Here is a 19,713-nt window from a genome sequence, read left to right as displayed (position 1 = left end):
AATCTTTGCGTTTCGAAAATATTGTTCAACCTTGAGAAATGGAACAGTTATAAGTGTCGTTTCTAACCGATCGTCCAAGTTAATGCCGAATACATCTGGGTACTTTATCTTCATACGTAACTTAATACGAAGCGGAGGCGGAGAAAGAAAACAAAAAGCGATATTTCCAGCTATAATATACGTAGGAGTAAGCCTTCTCGTATGGCAATCTAAGAACGTTTACTTACTCTCATACGTTGACATTTGCCTCGAGGCGATGAAAAATGCCTTAGCTTGATCATTTTCTGTATATATATATATATATATATATATATATATATATATATGATACCGCATAATTATCGTATCGTTTGTTCCCGCGAATCTTCCTTTCCAGCTATAATTATGCTATAATTATTACGACTATTAATTCTGCTTAAAAGCACGTTAATTACGAAACGTTAATTTCTTAATTCCAAAATGTGAGAAAAAAATATAGTGGTACTTTCTAAAAAAAAAAAAAGAAGAGAAAGGAGCAAAATACACTTTCATTTCTAGTTAATATTTCAACGTCAAAATGTATGAGATATTTTATATTGGAAACGTTAATCTCTAATTACGTGTATATAATAAGTTGATGAAGAGTTAAGCGCATGGTTACGTTGGACGAGCGTGAAGAAATCGTTTTGCCGCTAATCTCCACCGATCTTCCGTTCCCGGTAAATCCTTCGGTGTGCCAATCGAGTTCCGTACGTATATATCCCATGCATCGCACGTTTCCCAGCGATTCTCAACCGAAACTCTCTTATCGATCGAACCGACTACCGACTATCCCGCTCGTTCGATAAATATTGCGAAATAATTTGTCGATCCGCAATATTAAATCAACGAAACAAGTAAAATCAAGTAATAAACATTACCTTTGATCTGTCTACCGTATAGAAATAAAACGAAATAATCGGCGCGTAAAGGACGGAGGGAGGGAAAAAGCGAACGAAAACGAAGAAGGAGAACGAATAAGAATCCGCGAAAGAGTCGCCACTGAAGTTAATCGCCTTGGCCTGTCAATCGCGTCGGCTCACACTTGTGCACGCGCACGTACGCATGCGCGCAACCCAGAGTATATACACGGACAGGCGTTGGATGAACGTTTGCACGCAGCGTACAACCTCGATGCAATGCCCTTATGAGTTGGTACACCGTTAAAGACGCACTAATGCAACCGCTGCTCGTTGCTCCCTCGTGCATCGATGCACGAACCGTATACCAACGAAACAAAAGGAGGGAGAAGAGTGCAGAGTGGAACGGTATGGAGCTGTGCCGCGCGCTCCTACCAAATCCAACTACGTTGAGTTTACGTTAGAACGAGAACACGGGAGGACGCGTTCCCATAATCGGCCGGGATCAGCGTTTCTTCTCGCTCACTCGGTTAAGTTAAAAGTGTAACGCGCGCCATTTTCTCGTTGTGAAGAATCGTCACCGGGTGCGCCACTGTCTTCGCTTCTCCGTTTCCATTTCCAGTTTTAACGTTAAGTTACGGTAAGCACGTATCGATCTTTCATCCTTCCTTTCTTTATTTATTACTCGTTCGTATTTCGTATTTCGTCTTTACAGAAATCTACGAACGAATTATTTTCCGTTTAAACGGTTATCCGTAGCCACGAGAGAGATAAAATTAGAACGAAATAAACTAACGTTTTAGCGTTGAAAGAAAATGCAAGAGGAACGCGATTTCGCACGCGCAACAAGTCTTGCCTAACAACAACGCGTGTTGCGGAATTCCATAGCCCTTTGCATCTCACGTTCTTCCCATTCTTTTAATTGAAACTCGTTATTCTCTTTGCAGACGATCGTAACGTAACGCTTCAACACATCTAAAACGATCGTATCCTCGGCGCGTGTTGTAATAAGCGTGGATATATGTTCACAAAATTTTAATTATAAGGAATAGCTAATAGTAATTTTTCCAAGATAAAAATATTCTTATTTGCTCTCTCCCTCTCCCTCTCTCTCTCTCTCTCTCTCCCGCGTTTTAAGAATCGCACTTGTTTTTACGAGTATTCTATTTTCACGTACGACGCGTTATTGCATCGTGCCTTCTCTTTGTGCGAGAATTAATCATCGAGATGATGATGACGATAATCGCAATGAAACGATCATTCGGCGATAATTTTAATTATCCAACCGAGCACGGTGGTTTGCCAATAATAACAACGCGATATTAAACACGCGAAACAATTACTTCTTTTTAATTAAACAGCGAAACACTGCATCGACACAATATTTCCAATTAATTATCGTTCGTCTAAACAAGAGGCACGATAGCGCGGTATCGCGAGTTTTCAAGAGCGAGCCAAGCATCTGAATTGAAGTAGCCGACTCCGTTCGATCGAGTGCCGCTCAAACAGAGTCGTATTCGTTCGATCGTAGACCCATCAAATTTAATCGTATAATACGTCGTAGAGTATAAGAGTGACGAGGCGTAATATCGAACACGTAATAAATATTAAATTAATAATAAATATAATAATAAATATAATAAATATTTAATTCACGATAGAAAACGTTGCGAGTGAATTAAATATTAAATTTCTCTCCTGCATCCGTCGCGAGATTTTCGAGAATTCGAAGCGCGCGGACGAGTCGTTAATATCTAGCGGGAGGATCGATCGGTCGTGGCTCGACTCACGATGAATCATTTTCGAGTCTCCAATGCTCGGTCACGTTTCTCCTCGCCCTGTCCCTCTTTGCCGCCACCGGTTGCCTCTCCCGATCGCTGCCCGATAAGCGAAGAAAAAAAGGAAAAAAAAAAAAAAAAGCATTTGGGGCAAAAGGACTCTCTAAAAATTCTTAACCAACCGTAAAAGCACTCGACGTTTCTTTCGTTCCAATTCTAATCAACGATACCGCCTCCTCCTCCTCCCCCCCCTCCTCAGATGGAATCGCAAATCCCGTTTCAATCTCATTTCCCTCGTTTGTCCCCAGCGAATTCGAATTCCATTCGTGACGCGAAAGAATGCGATTCACCGATATATAACCGACACTCGTATATATATATATATAGCGTACGACGTATTATGAATGCTGGGTACACGTGTGCGCGACGATCGATCGAGGGGTAAACAGATATATATATATATAACGGCGCGGGATACCTTCTTTCTCAGTCCGATTGTTATTTATCTCGTGGCGCGATCCGCCCGATTTGTGTCACGTAGCGATTCGACAATTGAGCCGAGGCCGGCCGAGCGACCAAATTATAGGCCGTGCTATTACGACGAATCAGCGTGAGCACCGGTGCCAATGATCGCGGCTTCGCAGATTACGAGCGACGAGCATCGATCGAACGTGAGAGCGTCCTTGCACGAATTGACTCGAGCGAGAGTGGAGAGGTTTGGTTTAAACCGTGTGTTAATTCTTGCTTTCTTTTCCTTTCTTCGAAAAACCAGCTTTCGATTATTACGTTTCCTCGTTGTTACGACAATGTATTCGACGATGATCGTTGATACGTGTATTAATATGTCGTTTCTGTTAATTACGGGTATACGGGACAATGGGCGATGATGCGAGCGATGAATTGCGTAAGTTGTGCCAGCTGTGGCATGGCGGTGGATCAGGATAACAGCAGCTGTTTCGCGATCTAGATTAAAAGTTATCAGGCGATCTTCATTGCGGCAATTTAGACATCTACACCGCAATTTTCTATTCGACGCGATAATAATCTGTCGGTCCATTGATTTTCGACTTTCGAGACGACAAGATTCGTTGAGAATCGTACGTACGTGTCGTTTCTAGAGGCGTTAATTTTTTCCCATTATTATTGGCTCCGTCGTTTCGTTTCTCGAACCTTTGTTCGTAACCCTATTTGTAACGATAAAAATACACGGTGGATCATTATCCATTTAACTCGATACGTTGTAACTTTGTCCCACGATAACGTAAATTACTCCGGGGAAACAATGTCCGCGATTATAGTAGCGACAGATTGAGCAATGGGCGGTAGTAGATTAATCCCCTTGCATGGTAAATGCACGCTGTCACGTGTATGTACTACACAGGCCAGCCCGTGGTTTATTTTATCTGCAAACAGCACATATTTCTCGGACACACAGTTAAGGAGTTGAGGCCGGGCACAGTATTACGACTGTGCTCGGTTAACGAGCCAACCGCTATCGTCGTTTTATCGACCTCCGACCAATGACAGCGCGAACGCGTTATAGAAAAAGACCAGGCCGATTATGAGACTCTCCGTCCATCCGTTTTTAATTAAATATCGCCAATTAAATAAGTCCACTTATCTCCAGAATATTTTCCAGATTATCCAAACTTTTATCCTTGCCTGGACTAAAACTGTTTCTCTGCGTCTATTCTCCATCACGGTCTGTCGAAAATTCCACCGTTCTCACTGCTGGAAAAAAAGTCTCGCGGGACGGCGGAGGGGCAAGACGGTCCTTCGCTAGGATCGTTTATCCCCACCTCGCGCGCTTTGTTGACAATCCTCGCTGCGCGCGTTACACGCAGTGCTAAAAATTATTTTCATCAAGTTACGTGTCTACTTTATTCGTACAAATATCAATCTTAACTACTCGAAATTATTATTTATAAATAAGTCTATTTCAGTGAACAGCAACTTCTTCTTGTTTCCCTCGATTTTTCTTAAAATAAAATATCGATGTGCGGCGAGAAACGATTATAACACGAGCCAACGATCTTTCGTTTCAGGTGGTTTGAAGCACGGAAACGGCGGCATAGGCAGCGCGAGCAGTTCCAGAAGCACGAGTCCGAGTCAACAACAACAATCGCCCCAAACCGGACTCTCCTTCATTCCCCAACCGAGAAATCAAAATTCGACCAACAGACAACCCTCCACCACCACCCCGAGGTAAATATCAATCTCCTCTCTAACAGCTCGTTGATTCGAGATCTCAATCCTTTGCGCTCGACCACTTTTCGAACAACTCGACATGATTTTGCAACAGAAACCTGATTCACAAAATCGACACTCTTATTAATCGAAAATTTAGTATAAATCGCTCTCTGAATTTCCAACACGAACTAATTACTTAATTTTAAAAAAGAAAAAAAAAAATAAACTTATCGATAATTTATAACTTGAATTAAATTTCAATATAATATAAAATTGAAATTTTCATTTCTCGACAAAAATACGTTCGAATCACCCCTTTAAGCGCTAAAGGGTCGATCTTACTCTCGGCGAGATGAAGTAGAATTTGGGCGAAAAGTAACTAAAATTAATCCATTTTTAACGTTTCAGCCCCCGAGCCTCGACGGTGGGCAAGCCCGGGGGTGTGAGGGGCGGCCAATCCTACGCGCCCCCGCAGCAGAACAAGAACTCGGTGCTGGACAAGTTCAAGCTCTTCAACAACAAGGAGAAGAACCAGGACCGGGGCAAGGCCTCGTCCGGCGTCTCGAAGCGCACCTCGAGCTCGTCCGGCTTCTCCTCGGCCAGGTCCGAGCACTCGGACAGCTCGACGTCCCTCTGCGACCAGAGCAAGCTTCAGGTCGAGTCGCCCAAGAGCCGCGCGCTCAAGTCCAAGTTGCAGTCGGCGAGCAAGGGGGGCAAACAGGCGAGCCCGAAGACCGGGAGGAAGGAGCAGGGCGGCAAGGGGCAGAGCAAGATAGCGCGGACGAAGGGGGGGGCGGCCGATAAGTTGCTCGTGTACGCGGCCCCGCCCCTCGAGGATGTCAAGCCGAGCGGCAAGATCGCCGCCTCGGGGACCAAGATGCCCCCCTCCGTCGAGAGCAAGAAATCCTCGAATCTGCACGATTTGCTGAAACAACAACAGCAACAACAACAACAACAGCAGCAGCAGCAGCAACAACAACAACAGCAGTCGAGCGGTGTCGGCCAAGCTTTGCAAAAGGCGAATCCGTCCGTGTTGTTGCCTAAACAGGTCGCAGGAGGGCAGCAGCAGCAAGAGGCCGGTGGGAAGAATCAGTCGGGCGCGAGGAACGAAAATCTGGCAACGTCGAGGCAGCAACCGATCGCCAGGCCTAGGATGGAGCTGCCTGCCAAGTTGGACGCGGCGAAGATCATCCATCCTCAAAACGCGAAGGTGAATCCGCCGCCGAACGGGTTGAACAAAGACATCCTCGCCCAAAAAGGTTTACTGTTGAGCAACGGGATGATGAAGCAGCAGGAACAGGAGGAGGAGGGGGGGCTCACCGAGGAGAATAATTCGACGATCGAGCGCACTTTGAACCAGGCTAACCTGTGCGAGCAGGAGAGGAAACGGAAGGAGATCGGCGCGGATCGCGACGATCAAACGTTGGACGGGAAGCAAGTGGCGTGTTTGAAGGGGGGGCGGGTGGAGGTGCACGAGCTCGAGGGGAGCGGAAGGCAAACGCCGTCCTCCTTCCTCCCTCGCAACCCGACGGACGCGAACGACGCGAAGATGACGAGCGTTCAAGAAGCGACCACGATTGGCCCGATCGCTGCCCCTCCTTGCCACGTCGAGCAACAGCAGCAACATCACGCGGTGAATTTTGGCAAACCGCACTCGATGGCGGGGAGCGGGCCGTTGCAAGGCTCGAGCTTGATCGGTTCCGGGAGTCCGGGTTCCAGCATTCCGAAGCCCACGGCCTTGGTGAAAGGCACCTCGAAACCGCCGAAGGAAAACAGCGTGCCGGGCGTACCGACGCCCACGAAATTAAAAGCAGACGCTTTGCACCGCAAGCTCGACCCGAATACGGTCGCGATGGTCTCCCCGATGCCGAGCATATCCGATCTAATGTCGGAGAGTTCGCACAGCAATTCGAACAGCACGGGCCAGAGCAATTCAAGCGACAGCAGCGTTATTTACAGGCCGAGCAGCGAGAGCGGGAGCGAGATAAAAACTATACCGAACAGAAAAATCGATACCACGTTCGAGCAAATGGAGAAGGTTATTATACATTATAAATTATATTATAAATATATATCACGAGAAATACAGAAACTGATTCGAAACCGGATTTCCCAGGTTTTGTCCGAGAGTTCAACGTGCGGAGGAGGAGGAGGAGGGGGCGACGACGAAGCGGAGATGACGGTGAAGCCCATGCAACCTCTGCTCCGCGGTTACACGCCTGGCGCGAGGGCCCTTCAGACCCTGCCCAGCAGAACGAACGCGCGACAGTACACGATCCTTCATTCCTCGTCCCATCATCATGTCGGTCACGATTACGCGGACATCGACGTCGCCTCCGGTTATCTGAGCGACGGGGAGGTTCTTCGCGGTGGCATGACCGTCGGTAGCAGGACTCTGTCCGACTTGTGCGACGGTTACATGTCCGAGGGCGGTGCTTCGTTGTACGCGCGTAGAATCAATCCGTCTTACGGTCATGATCACGAGAGGTAAGTCGAGTGTAAGTGAGCCGCCAACAACACCCAACAATTTTGACGTTTTTCATTAAAAAAGAAGCAACGAATTTTATCTTATCCACGAATTTTTTTCTCCACGAATGCTATGAATATCGATCGAACAAAATATATACGATTTATTTATACTCTATATATATAATATATTTTATAAATATAACATGTACAAATATATATATATTTGTATGTATTATATTTATATATTTTATTTAATTTATATATATATATTATTATAATATATTTTATAAATATAACACGTACAAATATATATATATATATATATTTGTACGTATTATATTTATACATTTTATTTCTTTTTTCTTATCTCTATTACGGTCTTCCGAGAAGCGAAGGAAAAAGAAGGAATATTGATTGTTTGGAACGCGTTGAGGCTCGGCGGAAAGGTCGAAACGGACACCGAGTTACATTATACGTGTTTTCGTTCGTGTTTTTGTTTATTTCTAGCGCTAGGGCATCGTGTCGGTTCTCGGCGCACGTGTTTCAGCGACGCGTTGAAATGAGTCACGCCGATCCTCTCTCGCGAAATAACGCAAAATAAGTAAGTTGCCAGATTTGTCAACGCGAATTCCAACTTGTTTTTCAACCTCGATTAAAAAATTTTCCTTTCATTTAATTCGATCTCTTAATTTATTTTTTTTTATAAAAATAAAAATTGATCGGTTCGACGGTTAAAAATAAATTTCTATCGAACGATTTTTTTTCTTTTTTTTTTTTTACGATAGATCCTAATTTTGATTTAAATGTAAGAGAGAGAGAGAGATATAAATATTCGATCAACTTATTTTGCGAGCGTGAATCACTTTGCGAAGTTGCGTCGCCTGAATCAGACTTAATACGGCATCCAGCAAGTAGTCATCCTCTCACCGGCGGCCTTTAATTAGACGAAATTTGCAGGGCTAATTTCGTACGAGCCTCCAATTACATGCTCGGCTCTACTCGACTCAGTACGGTTATCTTTGCTCGAACGTACCTCGATTTAATTAAACAAACTTGTCTTATTCCTCTCCCTGTATGCACCTCTCATCTTTTCCATTTTCCTGAAAATTCGCTCGAAAACTCCACCAATTTCACGTGGTAATTCGACGTAATTTTTTTCTCAAGATTTTTTTGATGCGAGAGAAATATAAATACGATAATAAGGGAGGATTTGGACCGTGAAATTTGATCGAGATCCGGGGTGGAAGGGGGTGGAAAATGGGGTCAGTGGTTGATCATCGCGATTAGATTCACCGCATTGGTTTTGGATTCGTCTCGGTCGAATAGAATCTCGCTCGATTATTCAATCTCATTTGATTTCCTTCGAACGTATCGTCCATCCAAAGAGTATTGGACGGATGACAATAATTCATCGGGAGAGCTCTACAGACGTTGGAAGAAAAATTGGAACTTTCGTCTCTGGAATATATATATATATGTATATATCGAGATTATATCGAGGGTTGGAAAGGAAATGTTAATTAACGGTTTGTAAAAATGACGAGATGTTGAAACAGGTGATCGAAATTCATTCAACTTCGATCATCATGATACCTCGTTTACCTTCTCGTCAATTTCTGTTCCCTCTTCTTTAGAATTCGAATCGAAGACAAATTTGCAAAGTATCGATAAACCGAAGAAATGTTTGTACGCTACTCGAGGTGAACGAGTCTCGAGTGTTGATCGTGTATTTCAACAAGGAAAGTCGAACTCCGAGTTATTTGTATTGAGCTGCAATTCTCTATCCTTTCTTTCTTCGAAGATCGAAGATATTACGAATAAGGGGACAGCGACGATGTGGAGAAGGAGAAAAAAAAGAATTCGTGGAAAACGCAAGAAATTCGAGTGGATTATCCCTATTATATCGGAGGAATGGCTCGAATTTAGAGAGAATTTCGTTCCTCGCATCCTCTCGTGCCAATTTACCCTCTCCACAGATATTCGAAACCTCGACACGATCCAAGCACTTGTACGGCTATTGCAATATAGCCCAGCGCAACGTAAACGAGGAAGAACACGTTCATTTTCCAATAACGAATATTTGCCAAATAATACAGATATATATTTGTTGTTCCATATTTTTTGTTCCCCGCCGAACGGGACAAAACGCTGCTTAATTTTGATCCGTCGAACGAGCGAGTTAATCGTTGAACGGGCAAAATAACGGTTGTGCGTTTTGTAATGGGCGAAACAGCCGGGGGCGTATCATGGAGGCTGGTTCAGGGTCGCTAACTCGTTTGGCGCAAGCAAGCCGCTCGTATCATCCTTGCCGCTGAAACCCAACGCGCTTTTCGGAAATTCAATATACTCGCCCCCGTCTACTTGCCCTAAACCCCTCTCTATCCCCTCCTTCCTCCCCCATCATCCTGGACCCCATGAAAGCAAGGACCCCACAACAAAGAACGCGAGTCCTCGCAGCATATTCCTTAGATTACGCACGAATCCTCGAGCAAGAACGCTGGAAAACGCTTTATTCGATATCCCTATTCCCCCTCTCTCGATATCGCTGTGTTTTATTCTCCTAGAGAGTTTTCAAATTGACCAGTGAATTTTTAACGCGTCCATTTTCGATAAAACTCGTTGCGTTGCTATATTTATTTTCCTATGTTATGGAAGACATAACATCGCGTTGCTTGTAAACGAGATGGAAATCGGGATGATGTAAAAAACACGGTTGCGGTTTATTAATTGGAACGAAACGCGGTACGGACGCGGTTATGCATGTAAGGTGGAAAACGCGTATTGATTTAAAAGTGGCTACTGCGTGAATTTATACCCAGAACGCGTAGGCGGAAAGAAGGAACAACAACGAATACGAATATAGTATGTAGAGAGAAAATTTTATTAAAACGCGTAACGTAACGAAAAATAAAGGAAAGAAAGAGAAGAGGATTCGTGCGAGTAAAATGATATTCGCGCGCGTCTCGTTGATATCTCGCGTAAACCCGATTAAACGCGAAAACAATAAGGCAAACCGAACACGTTCGTATCGAAGGAAAACACAATAGGGAAGGAAGAAGCGGCAAAGCGAGGAATCAATTTAACGTTGAAGGAGAGGGAGGAAGCAGGCATAGTCACGTTTGACGTAACACGCTCGAAAGATAAGCTCGTGCATCTTTGTCTTTTGCAAACGGTTTGCTCTCGCGTAGTGCCTTTCAATTGTCACGCGTGATCGTGACCGAAACACTCTATTAATACTCTCTTTCTCTCTCTTTCTTTCTCTTCGTACAATGTAAACGCCATACCCTCTCACCGAGAAACAAAACGAAACGAAACGAAACGAAACAACTTTTCCTCTGAAAACTATGATACATAAAATTTGGATAGTATCTCTTATGTCTGAAAAGTTAACGGTTTGACCGCGGAGAGGGAGGGGGACCCATATTCCGGAGAAAGACGAGGACGCGTGGTCGCGGTGAGTCGAGTCCGCCGCGAGATTGTTAGAACGCTTGCGTGGTGACGTCACGTGGATCGATCGGTCGGCGGGGGATCCGGTGGTGCGATCTGGCGGCGACTTTGGCCAAGCTGGCAGGGCGGCTTAAGGCGCCACCAAAAGAGCCAGGTTGTTGCGCGACAGCTGAGGAGGGCGCGGAGGGCTCTGTTCTCGGGGGTTGGTTTCACGATAGAAGGAGAGAGAGAATGCTAGAGAGAGAGAGCAAACGATTCGTAGCGTAGCGCGTAGTGACGAGAGTGGGGAGAGCATCGTCGAGAACGAACGAACGAGCGAGCGAACGAACGAACGAAACGAAACGAACTACGTACATACATACGAAGCACGGAAAGTGGTGGTTAGCGATAGTTCTCCGGGGACGGAAGAACCGGCTACTCTTCTCGCCCGTTCTTACTTTTTCGCCGTTCGGTGGATTCGGCGAATTGTACACGCGAATAAGCAGCTCGAAATCGACGTTATCATCGTGATGTTTCGCGGAAACACCTCGGCCGCGTGAGGTGGAGAGTGTACGCGTTGAGAAACGTCGTCGAGTGGACGTCGTCCTGTGCTAAGGAGGAGAAGGAGGAGGAGGAGAAGGAGGTGAAGAAGGAAAAGGAGAGGCCACGATTTCGAGACGCAAGTCGAGGGTAATCTCTTTCGTCGCGTTTCGCATTTTTCCATCGATTCTTTCCATCTTCTCATCGATGCCGATCGTAAATATATCGGCACACGTTCGATGTCAAGGTTAGGAAAGGTTTTAGGGGATGAATGACCGGCCACGAGTTGTGTTATTTTCGCGAGCGGATTTTTTTAGTTTATCCTTCGAATTTACATACGCGAACGGAATAATTTTCGTTTCGTAATTAATTATCTTGCCTCTCGAGTATCAGTAGCGAATAGTTTGAGATTAAAATTAATCCAATTATTCTGTTTCTTAACCGAGTGAAAGAATTATCGAAAAGTCATAGATTTTTTCTTCTTTTTCTTTCGTTAAGAAATATAAATTGGTCAATTAATTATTGTTTAATTTCGTTGAATTCTTCGGAATAAATATCTCTCCATCGTCTATTTTGTCAAAAATAACCAAGACAAAAATATTGATTTAGAATTATCCGTTGACCTTCGAATACGAAATTTTATCGAAAGGAAAAGCGAAACGAATCCAATCTTAAAATCGATGAAGACACCGAGCCTAACTTTCCCCTTTTTGTCTCTAATCTTTTACTTTCCCCTCGGTTTCTCCTCCATTCCATTAAAATTATTTAATTTGCCTATTATTATTATTATTATCATTCTTCCCCTCGATTCGAGATTAAAATAATACTACATTCTCGCATAGAGAATCTTTCCAATCCTCGAATATGTTAATTAACCTTAACATCAAGGAAAAGAAACTCGGTTGCAAGTTCACCTTGTAAAGAAATCCGAATCCATTAGAAAAGCATTATTAGAGCGCGCGCATGTTAATCGCATTATATCGTGTTAAAGTCTCTCGAGCCTCGCCGCGACTCGCGTAAGCACCGCAAATCCCGATACGCGCGTGATTCGTGAATCGTTGATCGACTCGCAGCTGCACGGAATTTCTTATCCGTTGGCTCGTCGTCGTCGAGCGAGCGAGGTAAACACCGCTCGCGTGGAGGGGGAAAGGCTGCGTGCACCTGCGGCCAGCGAGCGTCGTTGCAAGCGTCGTCGACTCGTACTACTTACGATAACTAATTAACCGACGCCGCCCATCTCGTTCTCTCGAGAATCTTTCGCGTCAGCTTAATAACCCAGCTATTATCGATTCCATTCCTTCGATTCATCATCTTCCTCCTCCTCTTTCCTTCCCTCATCCCCGTTTCCTTTATTTACATTCGACGATAATTTTTCTAAATTATCTCGACCGACCGACCGACCGACCGAACTCCTTCTCCCCACTCTCTCTCTCTCGAGTCTAATCACGTGACGGGGACGGAAAGGAGTGGGGATGAAGTTTGTGTAATCTTATAATCGACGACAATGCGAACGTCTGTCGAGGAGAATGGGAGCGGGAAGCGCGCGGACAGCGGCTGATCGATTTAGAACGAACGCGTTGCAGTGGAGAGAGAGAGAGAGAGGGAGATATTGAAACGGATCGAAACGGACTCGCAGCGCATCTAATCCCGCTAATAGACCAATTTCTATACGATTCGAATCCAGCCTCGGCTTGACACTCGCCCCGTCCACGGCGCTGCGAAAAGCGGCCTCCGGCTTTTTGAACCGCCTCCAGCTTTCTGCCAGGGATTTCTTGCAAAAAAAAATATCACCACCGCGCTCCCATTATCCTGCATCGTCCGACCTTTTATACATATATTCCACTATATATATATATATATATATAGTCAAGTAATAGATACCTCTCTCTTTCTCTTTACAAATCTCTTCTTTTGAAAAGAATATATTTAATCGAGAGTATATATATATAATATATAATTTTCGATATATATAATAAAATAATATAAATATATATATATAATATATAATTTTCGATATATATAATAAAATAATATAAATATATATATATAATATATAAATTTCGATATGTATAATAAAATAATATAAATATATATATATATATATAATAATATATAATAATATATATTATATATATATAATCGAGAGAGTAAGAGAGAGATATCGAACGCGATATTATATTTTTATTAAAGAAAAAGGGGAAAAAAAAAATATTGAGGAGAATCCGCGTGTGCTTTTTTTAGATACGTGGGCGGTTCGAGGCGAGAGTTGTCAGGGGTGAAGGAACTGGTGACCTCGAGGAGGGTGCAGAAGAGGCCCTCGGCGAACGTCGTAAGGTCGGATGGAGGTTGCATCGGGAGCAGTCCAGGGAACGGCGGTGTGATCGCGGCCGGCTTGCTGGGCGGGTGCAGCGGCGGCAACGACGCCTTAGCCGAGTTAACCATCGAGGACCTGGCATCTATTCCCGCCGGAAATCACACCTCCGCCAATCACACAGGCCATTCCTCTCATCACAAGGTCAGCGAACTTTGCCGAATCGATATTCATCTCCTTTATAAATACCACCAAGAAATATAATAAATCGGGATAACAGAGGTTAACGAATGGAAATTTTGTTGAGATTTTGTTTTATGTATATATACGTGTATAATTTTTAATTCGAACGTATTTGACGTTTATTCGAATTTTTCGAGCAAAGAACCGTTTCCGTTCGAACGGTGGATGATTCTATTTCGGCGAGACGATGCTAGAGAGAGCACTTAAACTCACCGGGTAACAGCTTACGCGAGCTTGCTTTCCTCCCTTTGTTCGCGCGCCCCATCATTTCCGATCGAAGTAATCCGCCAATCGCGTGTTTCGTTAAACGGGCAACGATATAAACAGGATACGCGTCAATTAAGGTTTTATCAGTCGGTTGACATCGAGTTGATGGAAACATCGGGTGCCGATTAAGCTTAAATTACGAATTACGACACTCGAAACAAGTTGAGAATCGTGTTCCGTATATATATACGTATATGTATATTTCGATCGATTGGAATCGATTATACGTCGAGTTGTATACGCAAAATTTCTATATATAATAACGACGGATGACGTTTACGGTGAGATAAATATGGAAGAGTAGTCGAGTCGTTCGTTCGGTGCATTCTACAAATCATCGGGACAATTTAATCGCGAACCGAATAGCGGATGATGCAACGGCTACTCGACGTAATAATTATTCGAGACGCATTACGTTCCGTTGCCTAATTATTCAATGCGCGGTCTCGTCAAAACACGCATAAGCCCGGATGCGAGTCGAGGCGCAAACAATGAAATTACTAAGCGTTTCGCCTCTCCATACGTGTGTGCGTCAGCTGTTGCGTCGTGCAGCTGTCGTACTAACCACTACTAGGTGGTTCATTTTAAATGTTCCACGCACGATCCATAGGAAATCGACTTATCGCGAAAATTGAATTAAAAGGTGGGTCGAGGGGGCGGCTTCAACGATTCAAATCGAATCAAAGTCGAAACTCGTTGCCAATGCTCGTCGCAAACTTGTTACAAAACGATACTTTCGTTTCCACTTTAATATTTATTTATATATCGTGCTCGTTTCTTCCATGATGAAATTTTATATTTATCGGTAGACGGATAATAATATATAAAACTAGAGAAAAACATATATATATATAAACATACATATAAGATATTTCCATATTGTCGCGAGATAAACTACGTTACGAAAAGTAACGCATACTTCCACTCGAAGGTTAGACGCGTAACGCGCATGCGTACCGAGCGAATCAACAATATCTTTTCGAGGAGCAATTTTCTATAGATGATCCGTGTCCTTTCAAATTTTCGACCTATTCTTTCGATTTCTTTTTTTTTTTTCTATTGACCGATCGGTTCTCCTTTCTATCTTCTTTCCAATTCGACTCGTGTTTATTTTCTCGTCTTTTGTTATGCCTCCTCTTAACGGTGTATCGCGGTTCGCTGTAACACCGTGCATGTCGCGGCACTCGCATCTGACCCGCTTTTTTCCTAATAGCTCCATTCACGGTGGCTTCCCTTTTTCTCCGCGCGCAGCGCCCTATGTCGTTGGAAGTTTAGAATGTCTCGCGTACGCGCGTGCAACGAATAAAGAGGTTCGCTGGACCGATAACTTTTGTCGTATATCGAATATGGAACAAAGGATATAAAAAGTTCTTAAAAGTCTCTTCTCATATCCCTTTTCGATATATTTTTTTCAATGTTTGTCATTTTCCTTCGTCTCTTTTATAAATTTTTCGAAACGTTTGACGTTAATAAATGTTACGTTACCGATTAATTTTTGAACGTACGTCGTCCGTATTCTCTCTCAAGATGAAGGATTTATCGAATGTTTAGAGTGCGAAGCCGATACACGGTGCTCGCGTGAAACAAAAAGGAACGATTTTGCATGGATTGAAAAGAAAGAGAAGGATTAGTGCACGCGTCGCTATGAGTTATGCAGCCGGGTCACGGCAGGTCGTCGAATGGAATCGATATCTGGTAAAATAATAACCGTTCTCTTTCTCTCGTCCGTCCTTCCTTTGCCCTTTCGCTCTCTCTCTCTCTCTCTTTATCGTTCGCAGGCAACAGTCACCGCGAACAAAACTCTTTTTCGAGCCATTTTCACTTTCTGCTTCTATTTATCACCGATAGATGGTCGACCGATCGTCCATCCATCTTCGACGCGATTCGATTAATTAGGAGAGCTATTTTCGTTTCTTTTCCACGCATTGACGTTCTTTAACGTAGGTTGACGGAGCCGAACAAAATTTCCATGCATTTCCCTTCGTTTATCTCTCCTATCTTTAGACTTAGAATTTAAATTTTAAATTTCTCGTTCGTCTCTTTTGATACAAATTCGTGACGAGATCCTCTTTCTCTTTATCTCGCGTTCAATCGAATACGAGACGAATAAAGGCCGTGCATTCCTTTTTTTTCTTTTTTTCGCGATTATTCGAATCTTGCTGTACGAATACTTTCGTTCGGTCTGCGTGTATCTGGTTTATCTTATTCGAGGTATCTGTACAGGAATATAATGATTAAGAGTAAATATAAAAACTGCTCGTTATCCTAACTACTGATTGCTGCTTAACGAGCGCTAATTTTCATCGAAACTCGGAAAATGTTCTGGCTTCAAACAGATTATCCGGCCGATAATTCATTATCGGTTTTCGTGCATTCGTCGGGCATCAATCACTGATTCGTCATCGATAAAAACGATTTATTCACATACGCTTGTAATCCGTACGTAATAGACTGGAAATTCGATCGAATTACGTCATAAATGAAATATAATAGCAACAGATACGGGGAAAAAAAGAAAATTAATATATTTTTTAATCTTCGATCGTAACGTGGTGAATCGAGTTAAAGAAGAGTTGTTACGATACGATAAGTATAATATATATCCTCTCCCTCCGAAAAGTTAGCTCTTCCCCCCACAGGCGATAATCCTCGCCAAGGATAATCCTCGACTTTCCTTTCCTCCGGTCGAAAATCTCTGAAACGTAATCAGTTTCCAACGTTCCTTTTTCCGCTTCCCTCTCGCTTTTATCTTCCCCGGATGAAACGAGAAGGGGGAGGCGATGGGGTGTGGCTTGCATGCCATCTTATCACTCCCCGAAACAATCTTATTCCTCTCCTTTCGAGCGTAAATGTCGCCTCGTTCCAATTCTTTCTCCCTTTTTTTTTAAAAATCAATATACAAACCAATCCTCCTTTGATAACCTCGAAAACGTATTTATCGACCTCTCGAGAGGCGGCAATAAGTGAGACGCTCTTAAAGTCGTCTCGAGTCGCTACCGGAGAAACAGTTGAGGGATAGATTTTCGAACAATAAGAAGGATTCGTATTCGCCGGAATCGAAGGGGGGGGGGATTGAAACGGATTCGTCGATACGATACTTTTTGCGGCGGCCTGTAGAACCGGTGGGAGAGTATTCGGTTAGCGGCCGTGCGTTAGTAAGCGGTATGTATCGTATGTGGCGTAAAGTGGGGGGGGGGGAGGAGAGGGAAGTCGGTGGGCAATGGATCGTCGACCCTCGCCACTCGCCAGTTAACGTTCGCCCGGTAACTCGTGAAAACGTTCGTTCGGATCGAAGGAAAGTGCAAAATGTGGCGCGACGGTGCCGGTTCTCGACCTCCCCTCCGCGTCCAGCCCGCTTCTCCAGACGTGGCGCGTTCTTCCACGTATCGTTATAAATGAATTTTTGCGTGCCTTCGGTCCCGGTTTTTCTTATCTCCCGGCAAAAAAAAGAGTCCCTCGGTGCGCGAAAAGGATTGTTTTCGGTCTCTCTTCTTCTTCTTCTTCGTTCGAAAAATCATTACCGACCGTGGCCCGATGTCGTCGAGTTTCGAAACGCGTGAAATTTCGAAACGATTCGTGTAACTCGAACATCATATACATATACATGGAGAAACAAACGGGCAACCCCTATAGGTTAAATCGCGCTGGTGGTCGGACGAGGGTGGTAACAAGGGTGGTTCTGCTCGAGGGCTATCCCTTAATTATCCCGTGCAATGACGCATTCGATGCTCACACAGGTATCTCGCCCTTATCGATCCTTTGAAAACTCGCGTTTGAACACACGTGTACGTAGCTCGGAACGTAGTCGTCTTTTTTTTTTTTTCCTCCAATAGATGGAACGAATTATATATCGAATTATATATCGAATTGTATCGTTGATCGCGATAATCCGTTCGATTGCCGTTGAGGATAATGATTCAAATATAAGTGGCGAAAAGTGAAAATATCAGGAATTATCCGTATCGATAAGTCGGAGAATTTAAATAAATGGTAAGTTTGTTTGCGTCGAAAGAGAAATTGGAAAAATTTATCGAAAAAAATGTTTTATTCGAATTCGAACTCTCGATACGAAAAAAAAGAACGCGATTTTTGAAAATTAAGGGGGAGAAAGAATTGGAAAAAAATGTTTTTGTTTTATTCGAATCTGAAGTTTCGATACGATATATTTAAAAAAAAGATACGATGAGGATTTTTAAAAACTGAGTGGGAGAAAAAATTGGAAAAATTTGTCGAAAAAAATATTTTATTCGAATCTAAACTCTCGATAATATTTAAAAAAAGGACACGATTTTTGAAAATTGAGAGGGAGAAAGAATTGGAAAAAAATGTTTTCGTTTTATTCAAATCGCATCCAGTCTCGATCGATAACATTTAAAAAAATTTTAAAAAACATGAAAATTTCTGAAAATTGAAAGAATTGGAAAAATTTCTCTCATATCGAAAAAAATTTCTCATTTTATAAATTTCGTTTTATTCGAATCATTCAATTGCATCCAAATTCTCGATATGATAACATTTAAAAAAAAGACACGATAAGGATTTCTGAAAAAATGAGGGAGAAAAAAAAAATTGGAAAAATTTATCGAAAAAGAAAAATATTATAAACAGTTTTATAATTTTTTTGATACGATAACATTTAAAAAAAGAACACGATAAGGATTTTTAAAAATTGAAAGAATATTTAATTAGAAAAATTAGAAAAATTTATCGAAAAAAATTTCTCGTTTTATAATTTTCGTTTTATTCGAAGTCTCGATACGATAACATTTAAAGAAAAAACACGATGAGGATTTTTAAAAATTGAAAGAATTGGAAAAATTTATTGAAAAAAATTTCTCGTTTTATAATATTCAAAGTTTCGATACGATAACATTTAAAAAAAAGACACGATGAGGATTTTTAAAAATTGAAAGAATTGGAAAAATTTATCGAAAAAAATTTCTCGTTTTATAATTTTCGTTTTATTCGAAGTCTCGATATGATAACATTTAAAAAAAAAGATACAATGAGGATTTCTGAAAAATTAAGGGAAAAAAAAATTGGAAAAATTTATTGAAAAAGAAAAATATTATAAACAATTTTACAATTTTTCCGAAAATTTTCTTGATAACATTTAAAAAAAGGACACGATGAGAATTTTTAAAAAATGAAAGAATTGGAAAAATTTATCGAAAAAAATTTTTCGTTTTATAATTTTCGTTTTACTCGAAACGATACGATAATATTTAAAAAAAAAAGACACGATGATGAGGATTTCTGAAAAACTGAGGGAGAGAAAAAAATTGAAAAAATTTATCGAAAAAGAAAAATATTATAAACAGTTTTCTAATTTTTCCGAATTCGATACGATAATTTTAAAAAAGGATACGATTTTTGAAAATTGAGGAGAAGAAAGAATTGGAAAAAAATATTTTCGTTCTCGAATGGCATCGAAAAAAGTCGCATAAAGTCTCGATACGATAACATTTAAAAAAAAGACACGATGAGAATTTTTAAAAAATGAAAGAATTGGAAAAATTTATCGAAAAAAATTTCTCGTTTTATAATTTTCGTTTTATTCGAATCATTCGACCGCATCCAAATTCTCGATACGATTTAAAAAACATTTTAA

The 19,713-nt window shown here is 42.2% G+C and overlaps 1 protein-coding gene across 1 annotated transcript in view; it reads left to right on the top strand.

Moving 5' to 3' along the window:
* Positions 1-19,713, top strand: part of LOC408725 (protein sickie) — a 130,335-nt gene that overhangs the window by 66,362 nt on the left and 44,260 nt on the right. The window contains exons 6-9 of the mRNA XM_026439652.1: positions 4,702-4,861; positions 5,255-6,884; positions 6,963-7,333; positions 13,523-13,796. Of these exons, the coding sequence (XP_026295437.1) occupies positions 4,702-4,861; positions 5,255-6,884; positions 6,963-7,333; positions 13,523-13,796 (2,435 nt within the window). The remainder of the gene's footprint in view (positions 1-4,701; positions 4,862-5,254; positions 6,885-6,962; positions 7,334-13,522; positions 13,797-19,713) is intronic.

This window comes from Apis mellifera, linkage group LG3 (assembly GCF_003254395.2).
Source record: "Apis mellifera strain DH4 linkage group LG3, Amel_HAv3.1, whole genome shotgun sequence".
Classification (NCBI taxonomy): domain Eukaryota; kingdom Metazoa; phylum Arthropoda; class Insecta; order Hymenoptera; family Apidae; genus Apis; species Apis mellifera.
Note: the sequence above shows the minus strand (reverse complement) of the source record. Positions and strands in the feature narration are given on the sequence as shown.